The sequence below is a fragment of the Nothoprocta perdicaria genome, unplaced genomic scaffold (genome assembly GCF_003342845.1).
Source record: "Nothoprocta perdicaria isolate Ctin4 unplaced genomic scaffold, notPer1 scaffold_82, whole genome shotgun sequence".
Taxonomy (NCBI): Eukaryota; Metazoa; Chordata; class Aves; order Tinamiformes; family Tinamidae; genus Nothoprocta; species Nothoprocta perdicaria.
The window spans coordinates 1,574,799-1,585,542 of NW_020456110.1; the positions used below are offsets into that span (position 1 = coordinate 1,574,799).

Consider the following 10,744-nt stretch of genomic DNA (forward strand, 5'->3'; position numbering starts at 1 on the left):
GACAGTTATAGTATCTGCTTGGCACGCATTCACAAAAAGCTGCTTCCTCCTGTATATTCTGGTCAACGGATAGCAGATAAAACAAACCAGCAATACACTACTGGATGCACAAATGCATCCCTGGTGCAAAATTAAGAAAGTACTTCTCTGAATAGGGTGAATTTCAGCAAGGAATATTGAAGGCATCGTTGCAGCGGCATTCTAGTTAATCAGGCGGGTGAAGCAGCCCCCACGCTGCTGATTCCCACGGGACCATCATGGGGGAGCAGCAGGCAGGGCAGGGACCCTGCAGGGAGCCCACGGGGAACAAGGGCCACCCCAAGACCGGGCCGCACCAGCGGCAGCACACGCAGCCCCGGGCCCACGGAGCTGCCCGTCCCCAGCGCCCCGTCCCCAGCGCCCCGTCCCCAGCGCCCCGTCCCAGAAACCACCCTTCCAAGCGCACGTTTACTTTGGAGGGAGATGCCAGGACTGTCCATGACATGGACGGATGGGCGGCAGGGGCTCACTCCTGTCACTGCTCAACAAGGACATGGGCAGCAGGGCCGTCCTGCCGGGCCCCTCTGCTGCGGGCACGGCTTCATTTATAAGGGCTGATGTGCTAAGAAAGGCGTGTTTGAAGTGAGGCCTTTCACAATCAGCCTAATAATAACCCTGCAAGGTTTGTTTCCCTCATCAGTGGCACTATAATTACCCACAGATGAAGTTCAAACATTTCAAGACTCCATGTGGAAGAAAAGTGATGCTACAGCTTTAGATTCCTCCTCGYGAGCTGGCAGGCCTGGCTCATGAGCAGTGCAGGGTAATCACACAGACAGAGAAGCAACACGCTCTTACAACCAGCACTACCACACAAGTCAACACATCCGCTCCATGTCCCACAATCATCCCTGGAAATCACCTGCAGACTGCAATACTCACCCTGCATAAACCCCTCACTTAGCCTCTCGAAAGCCCTTGGAGAAAAGATCTGTCCATTCACGTATTCCTCCATTGTGTATTCCTCCATCAATCTGTCTCTTCATGTATTCCTCCATTTCTCCAAGCATACTCTTAAACACTTTCCACTCCAAGAGCAAACTTGCATGCCCAGATAAATAACTCCAACTTTTTCTTCCGTAAAGCATCATTTTAAACTCTGTACAAACTCTATCAAATGCTCTTTTATTATATTTTAGCAGTGTCTTAGTCCAGTTCCGATCACACCGACCTTATCACAACAGAACCAGCTAACTCCTCTCAGCTGCAGAAGAGCTGCTTTACAAGATTATTATGAAGGGGCAGGTGGTTAGAAAAACAAACGAGCCCCTTCTTAAGGGCAGAGTCAATGTTCAAGTTGTCTTCCTCAAATTGTTTCTGCACATCTAAATTAAAAGCTCTACAAAATATAAGTTCCAGAGGGGCAGAGAAAAGAAAGGAGGGAAAGGAACAAAGGAAGCCCAGAAGCGTCCAATTTTATGGCAAAAAGAAGTACTGAGGCATTACTGCAAAAGAGTTTTGCTTTCCGAAGGCATTTTCCAATCCAGAATTTGAATGAAACCAGCTTTAAAGAAATGCACAGGGGCTTCAAAGGAAACATACAAAAATGTATACAAAAAGTTTTTCAAAAGAAAAAAGAAAAAAATCTATSCCAGCACACATGCATGCACAAACATACAATTTTATCTGATTACATGGTTTCGTGTATGACATTAAAAAAAACATATGCTTCAGAAGCTTAAAATTACGTAACTGTTGTCCTATTTGGTTGTGACATGGGCCTTTAATAAGTAAGTTTAACTGTCTCTCAAAGGCTGGTACAGTGGATTATTCTCACCTCAGTTATATTATCAAATGATAAGTGAACACAACATGTTTTGGTTTAGACACAGAATGTTTCATGGCAGATCATCATGATACCTGCCCTTAATAAAAACTGATGACAGTAAAAAAAGACTCTTCCAAATTAAATATTCTTTTTATTTCCTGAGAACACAGATTAACAGCTGGTATTACCTCTGCATCTACACCATAGGTTGTGCAGCACCCTGCAGAAAAGCGCTGCTAAGTCAGCACACTCGGACGGGGCACGAGTCCTGTTCCTACACACCGCGACTTGCGGCACAGTCCGAATCACCCCGTGCATCCTGCACGTGTCACAGCTGTTAAATGTGTGTTCAGTACTCAGCAGATTCTTGTTTTAAAGCATCCTTGAAGGAGTCTTGAGTAGTTGGTGTGACTGTGTTTCCCGCGCAGTGTCAAGCACCGAGCTGAGAAGAGTAACAGCGAAGAACCCAGTGCTCCAGAGTAACCACGATCGAGGAACAGGACCCAAACACCAGCACATGCACAAAGCCCAGATCCTGCTCTGTTATAAACTAATTTTTATCCTTGTATTTTGGCCTATTTGGGTGAACAGAAATCTCCCCATGGCAAGGGCTGCGAGGCAGTGCAAGGGGTGCACAGAGCCCAGAAGGGCCGAGTCAGGCAGCCGCCGTGTCCCTGTTTCCAGCACCAGGACATCCCCGCTCTTTCTCCACCCCACACACATGGTGCACCAAGGCCCAGGCAGGTTCCCCCAAGGCCTTTTGATGCTCGTCCAAAGAAACAGCTGGACAAGGGTCAGAAGCAAAAGGCAAAGAGACTCTGTGCACCGAGAACACTTACTGACCTGGCTCACACCAACAAGGCAGACACCATACGTATTCCAACCAGGGGCTGCGTTTGAAAACAAGCAAGAAAGTACCTAAAAACACAAGAACTTCTTAAAAGCAGCTGTTTGGCACGTAATTCATGTTCTGAAAAWTTTCTAGAAACACTCCAAACTAGCAGAACATGTATGTGCAATTTATTATTATACTGTACCTATGAATTGGCCTTGCAAATTTTAATCCTGCCTTAAAAAGAGGTCATGAACCTGAAAATRCCTTAATTAGCATGAAAAGGCCCTAATTGTAACAGCTTTTCCAAGACATTCTTGAGCAGGCCACACCGTGCACCCCATGAACTCTGACAGATGACGGCAACTAAGGAAACCAAGAGTTACGTGACACTCAACCACGTACATGGCGGGGATCAAACTCCATCCTCTGATGCTGCCACCCTTTCAACCTGGCACTAAATCTCTGCTGATGCAAGACTGATAAGAGACTGTTCACAGAAGTGACCTGCTCTTAACAAATGATTTTCCTACTTACCCAGTTATCTTAGTTCCACCACCACCAAACCTACAGAAACCAGTCAAGAGAGTTTGATATGTACCTTTCTTTTCCCCTGAAGTTGAAGTATGTGAAACAGTCTGGCGTTTTGATTCCGGAAAGAAGGTTGCCAAATGGAAATTCCAGCAGAACACCAACCATGTCATGCTTGGATTCTCCTTTGCCAATCTCATTTAAGAGAACTCAAACACCGAACCTTTATCTCATGCCTCATCTTTATGTTGCTATTAAAGTTACAATAAAATGAAAGCAAAATCTAAGAGTGGAAGCACAAGGGATCACATTCCAAAACCAGGCAGGCCAGCGATTGGACTTGAGGCTTTGAACTTCCAAATGTCAACTTATTATCAACCACAATGTGCAGACTTTGCACAAACTTCTATCTGGGATAAAACAGGGCTAAACAACTTTCAAGAAAGTACAGAACAAAAATAACTGTGAAAACTTTATAACATTATCTTGTTATAAATACAAAAAAAAAAAAMCMAAAAAAACTCACTTAAAAAGACATATAAATATATATAGTATCTATTGTAAATATATATATAYGTATACACACACATAAGAGTGTGTAAATATGTCTTTTCTTTACAACTTTTCTCCTTAACATTAGCCTATTTTCTACACCAAAGCTGAAGAGAAGGATATATTCTTGCTTCTCAGACTTTTACCACATAGGAAGTGCAAACAGAAAAAGAGACTGACAAAATCTTCAGAAAAAAATCCATTTTAGCTGAAGATTGCTTAATACTAATACACTGYAGTAAATCTTATTTTTGGCAAATCTTGCTAGTTTGTAGACATGAACTATTAAGAGAATGCAGAAAAGAACAATGAGATCTTAAAAGAGTTTTTAGTAATTCCACACAGGATAAATGGAACASAATTGGATTTTTTTAGAGTTTCACAGGTAATCATAGGAAATATTATTATTTCAAAAGTAATTACTAGATAATCTAAACACATCTCTACTAATAATGAATGAAATAATTAGGAATATATTACTGATAAATATTTCACCCTTATTTCATAAATATATGCAGCTATATATTTTATGTCATTATATGTATATTTTGTATGTTTTATATACATATGTATCATTATTTTATATAAAACTCCCTTATTAATAAAGCAAGATATTCATTTCACTTCATTTCGCTTCATTTCAACAGCACAAAAGTTCATTCATTGCCTTAAAATCAACACCAAGCACCTATTACAGACCAATGTTGCCTTGAGAGCTATTCAGATTCTTCTTTTCAGAGACCATCTATATTCACATGGATGTTTCATTCTGGACAACAAAATGTATTCTCCAAGGAAACTATTCAGCAATCACTATGTTAAGTAAACTACAACAGTTACAGCAGAAGAACAGTGCCAGAAGTCTGCTTTCCCATACTTGTTATCCTTCAGCCTCTGCACGAATGATCATAAAAYAGGAATCTTTAAGTAGGTTTTGCCAACACCCAACTACCACACCAGCAGAGGCAGTGAAATAGTGGAACTGGAAAGATGGGACATGGACATTACACCCCAGGCATGCGCTTTTGTATATTCATACACTYGCTGTAAGCAAAGGCCACTTAATCACTTAAAAGGTTGTATTCAAAAGAACAAARAGCTTCTCTTAAAATATAATAGGCTAAAGGCAGGAATTTTATTTAACTGCAAAAAGAAAATAACAATGAGTTTTCAAATGTGTATCTGCAATATCCAGTAGCTGTCATATTTGCCAAAATAGTTTACATTAAGCACACATATAAGCGTAAGCATGCACTTAACTGCTTGAACAGGAGGGCTTGCCCTTGCCTGCTAGTCTCTACCACTGATACATAATCATTTTTCCTAGCTTTGGAAAAAAAAGCCAAAACTCACTTCTGTTGAGATCACCACGAAATACTCGAGCGAGTAACACTCGCTCCTCTGGAATACAGAGGAGCCAGTAATTCCTACATTCATTGCAGCAACACAGTTCAAAGCAGGAGGCCCCTGCTCCAACCAGGGGGCAAACAAACAAGTGGAGATACCATAAYGGACACAAGGTCCCTGTGCAGATAAAACACAAAACTTGACTTCCAAAACTTCACTCAGACAAGGAGAAAAAAGAAAACAGGCGGCAGCAAATTAAGCACGTGGACCCTGCAGCAGGCCACAGGGATATAAGGCCAGAGGGAACCCGGATGAGAGAGCACTTAAGGGACAGAAAGGGAAATACTGCTGAAAACAGGAGAAAAACAGCTGGTGAGGGAGGAGATCTGTACAGGGCTGTGCAAGTCTTTACCAACACTGTCTATGAAGCACCGAGGAAGAAATTGTTCATGAAAAACAAAAACAACAACAAMAAAAAATGAGAAGAAACAAAACAAAAAAAACCCCAAACCAACCAATCAAGCAACCCCCCCACAGCTCCCAAAGCTGGTATTTACCTTATATCAAGGCTCCTGAAGGAAAAAAAGAAAACAAGAAAAAGATTTGGGTAAAGCAACTTCAGTCATGTTGTTTGCTACTTTAAATCTTACTCTACTCTCTTCCACGCTGGCTGTTTTTTAAGCAATCAATCTATTTCTTGCCAGAAAGCTGCATCTGGAGCTCCACAGTATTAGAAGCAATTATTTAGCTGCCTGCACGGCTTCCATTTATTGAACAGTTTTTCTTTATTCTTGTGTGCCTGGAGGAGGAGGACATCTGAGAGTACAAGGGTATGCTGAATGCTGACTATTGTTATTAGTATAAAGCCTTTTTCCAGCAACCTAGTTTTAAACTCTGTGCTTCAGGTTTGACACATTGGAGAATCACTGTGTGTGCATATGGCACAATGTGGGTTTCTCCACCTGCTTGAAGAATCACTTTATTACSAGTGTTCCAAACCAATAGCTGTTCTTCAGCATTTTGTTTCAAATTCTCAAGAATATCATTCCAGAAATCCCACGTGTTCTGCATCAGCTGAAAGTCAGAAACACTCATGTTGTTTGCATGAGGCTGCCCAGGACCCAGTCCTTCAAGCTTTCTGAAGACCAAGCAACGTATATGAGCTAGRCCCTTTTTTCCTGACATGCATTTATTTGGTAAGAAATTTCAGAAAGGAGGTCTAAGAAATTGAAGACTCTSTTTGTTTACTTACGAATTTGTGTCATCTGATATCTTTATGATGTCAGATCTGTTGTGCTGATGATGTCTTATTATCTRTCCCTATTTTTATTTGCAGGTTACAGCAGACTAAGAAGCAGCAAGCTATCAACAAGGCAAACTCAGTCTCAAAAATAATGCAAGACTGTAGACTTCAAAAACATTTCCCACTTACATCTACTTAGAAACATACCCAATAGRAAACCGATGTAAATATGGAAATGCCTCCTACTGCAGAACCCCTCTATGAAGCTTTCAGCAAACTTCTTGATCCACAGCAAGACTGGCTTTTAAGTCTTTAGCCTCTTTAATATTCCAATCTGTTCTGTTACTGTGCATTGCATTAGGTATCTTGCTATGAACATTTAAGAAGGCTCAGAGGAAATTACGGGTATGGGATTCAAGGAAGATTTCCTGCCTGTTAATTATTGCTAATTGACACTTTCCTGGTAGTTTCTTGGTGGAAGGAGACAACCTGTTCTGGAAACTGCACTGAGAGGGAACAGTAACTGTGATGGTAGCTGTCCAGGATAGTAGCAGATTTATTTCACAGAACTGTTGTAAAAATAGGAGAGAAAAACAAAAGGCCATCCAGGTATATTCTCTATCTTCAGTAACATTGGGCATGTAAAAAAAAAAAAAAAAGGAGAAATTGGGATTTTCACAATGAAAATTTGAAACAGTGGCTTCCAATCTACTCTAAAAAAAAGTAAAAAAAATAAAAATAAATCTGTGTTTTAGAACTTTTAAACGTGAGTATAAGTGTCTATGCTTGCTCTTTCTTGCATATACCCACAAAAATTTTGCAAACACTTGTAATTTTAGTAATTGCTTGTTCACATTTCCATATGCAACTCAGGCTTTTCTGCCTTTGATAAAATGTTTCTCACTCCAAAACCCAAGGACCACATCAAGACTTCACAACTTCTAGTTAAAAATAAGTAACAAAACACAACAACATTTAACCAAAAGGAAACTGAACCCCAAACCATGAGCCACCATTTCCTATGACAGACGAATTCCTCAGAGCAGGGATGCTGACCCGTTATCTYAGGCCTCAGCAGAGCTCATATCCTGCAGCTTAACAGGAGTGTCTTGCCTGATACAATGCTCTACCGTCATGGAGACACTAAATTTTAATGCCACTTTTTGACAAGACGATATTTAAAATTCTAGATGCACTCAGAAAATAAAAAACAACCCAGTTTTAATGATTCTTTACTAAAGTTAAAAAACCACTACAGTAAGATAATAAAACAACCCCAAAACCTAGCCCTGAACCTGAAGACTTGGGAGGCAGGGAAAAGTGACACTTAACCATCATTTTTAGGAGCAGTCACATCAATATCAATACATCTTGAAACTGTAGTTTTCCAAACTATTGTGGAAAACAAATAGTGTGCTATAAATACACTGTTACTCAAACTTTGAGATATTCTCTCCAGAGATAGGATTTCCTGATAGGAGATTCAAATTAATAGGAAATGCCCTTCCTGTGTTTTCTAGGCTGAGAGACTAATGAGTTTGTTTTCAACAGACTTAAAAAAAAAAAAAAAAAAAATTCATTGCTTTAAAATGACTGTGTCTACAAAGCATAAAAGTAGTCCTCAGCAGTCTGGCATGACTGAACAGCAAATCTGTTTTCCACTCTACTTCCAGACAGAATTTTTAAAGAAACTGTGTCTAGAACCTATTATTTGGGGAGTTGTACTTTATTCCACATGTGGGCCTATTAAAATTGGCAAGAATGCTTGTGAAATAGCAGAGTGCAAACACAAACTCAGTTTCAGGAAAGTATTCTTGCATAAAGTGAAATGGAAAGGCCTATGAATATACAGCTATGCCACATCTCAGTAACTGGCTTCCCCTATGAAAAGAACATTCTRTATAAATCACACAAAAATATTCCATATAAATTCAATAGAAAAACTGAACAGGAACCATAGATTATGTACACTGTAGTACAAAATTATAGAAAAAAAAATCCTGAGTTATAATTCAGATTCCTAAATACTACAGCAAAACAGCAGTCTATATCAATTCTGAAGAAAAATGTGTCAATCACATAATCAAWCAACTTCTCAGATATGTCAAGAAATCGAGTGTCTATGTACAGCAAAAACATGGAGCTAGCAAGCTGAAATACACATACATAAATTTTTTAAAKTAAAAAAATTCATATTTTGATTTTTAGTTTCTGTGAGGCAAAAGGAAACCTGATAGCTCCAGCACTCAGTCATTCAAGGAAGTTCATTTCAACATTCTCTCATTTACTATTTAAGACAAGTTTTTCCAAATCTTTAAATGGCCTTAAAAACAAAAAACAAACATAGAAAAACTGAGAACATGCCCACATTAAAGAAGGCTAATTATATGGATTTTTACAGCAGGATCTGCCTAACTTGCCACTGAAAGACCAGGCTCATGCAGTATTTTTTGGTTACTACACCATTATGTCATTGACAAAGTAATGAACAGCTGCAGTGACACTGGTTGACCTGAATGGAGAAAAAAAGTGTTTTTTAACCTGGTAGTAAGCTTCATCCTTCCTGCTTCTAAATAACATGCCTTAAAACATGTACTGCAGTTCAATTTTCATCTTTAAATTTGAGATATTTAAACACAATAGACTTCTATCCTAATACTAATTTATTTGAACCTCTTATGTATATTTTTTCATCCAAAAATAACTATGTGCCCTTTTACAGGTTTCAAAGCAAGGTGAACCTTTCACTTATGAGAGAATTTAACCTGTCAGTCACAGTTACTGATAATTTGTCAACACTAAAAATCAACACTGTTATCAAAAAGATACACTGCTCCCACGGCAAATAGTGGGAGATGTAGCCATGTAATTCTGTGCCTTCCCATGCAATAAGTCTCCCTTCTATTCAACTAAATATTAAGCATTTCACTGTCCTACAAGGAATGCTTTAAATGTTTTATCTTTCTTTAAACAGGCTAATGTAAAACAAGGGAAGAAACTGGATTTGTCAAAGATAAATCTTAAAAATGCTTTAAATGTGTTTTCCTCCTTCTAAATTTCAGCGAAGCCATCAGTGTAAAGTGATCTTTCTTGTCTTAAGGCTCACACATGACAGACATCCCCAACTATTTTTCAATTAATTAGAACTTTTTTCCCAAGCAGTATTAATGGCAAACGCTAAGCAGCACTGGAAAGTACAAGAATGGTTCAACTGTGCTCTGGTCATGCATGGGCTGGGAGGAAAAGGAAAGAGATGACTAAAGCCACAGGCAAACACCAGCCTGCCCTTAGCCTTCTCCCCATGACAAATCCCACAGACACATTGGAGGAGTTATCTCATCTCCTCTGTTTGGTCAGGGCTGMGCCAAGGGCAGAGAAGTGGAAAAAGCTGTTTTCCTCTAAACTTTAAATAGAGTGCAAGTCATATGCCATGCATAGTTTTTAGAGATCCTCCATACGCTTCCTAAAGATAAAAAATAGAAATAAATAAAATAAAAAGAAAAAAAAAAAGAAGAGCTTCAATTACAGAAACTTGCAAAAATCTCACCTTATTGTGCTCATACTTGTATGGGATTTTGAGGGTATCCATGGCTCTGATCATGGCCTGCATTGCTGTAAATATATTCTGGTACACCAGTTTCGTAAAGCCCCTTTTGTCTTCATCAGAGTAACCTGATCCATGAATGATTCTCATCTGCTTGATGAACGTGCTTTTGCCACTCTCTCCCGTTCCTGCAAGAGAAGTGAGAAGGACACACTTCAGTCACTGGACAAACTGCTTTCCTGCACACAGCAGACAGCTTGTTCAGAGCAGGACAGAACAGTGTCAAGTGCCCTCACTGTTTGCACAGTAACTGCAAGACCAGCTCTGTGTCAAAACAGCAGTAACGCACAGTAACAACCAAACCAACACCGAATTACAACTTGCATTTGGAGAACAAAATAGGAATAGTAAAAGTACAGCAATGAGAAAATAATTAAACTAATAACTAAAACAAAACAAAACAAAACCCACAAACCAGAATATTGCRCACTGAAAGCTGTAAGACAACATTTCTGTTCCTGAAGATAAAATTCTTAGCAACATCTAACTGTGGTGAATTATTATCACAARAATTCAGAAACTTATACATATTATCTTAGTTGGCCAGTGTTAAGGACATTACAGAAAGAAGCAATATAAAATCCTTATATAAGTTTGATTYTAGAAAGGGAAGAGGGAAAACAGTATGGCCATTACAGATCTGCAAACTTTAACCTCTGAAACAGAACAAATCAGCTATAATCAAGATACGGGTCATATTTGTTAATGGGCAGCCATTCCTTCCTTGAAAAATCTTTCTATCTAGTTGCTTCAGACAAGTACCAATGATAACTTGTTTTCAGTGAACTTCCTGAGTTGATTTAAGGAGTCGATTTGAAATGAAGACCT

The 10,744-nt window shown here is 39.3% G+C and overlaps 1 protein-coding gene across 1 annotated transcript in view; it reads right to left on the reverse strand.

Moving 5' to 3' along the window:
• Nucleotides 1–10,045, reverse strand: part of LOC112958213 (guanine nucleotide-binding protein G(q) subunit alpha) — a 75,778-nt gene extending 65,733 nt beyond the window's left edge. Inside the window, exon 1 of the mRNA XM_026052013.1 lies at nt 9,860–10,045. Coding sequence (XP_025907798.1) covers nt 9,860–10,006 — 147 coding nt within the window. The 5' untranslated portion in view covers nt 10,007–10,045. The remainder of the gene's footprint in view (nt 1–9,859) is intronic.
• Nucleotides 10,046–10,744: the final 699 nt, after the last annotated feature.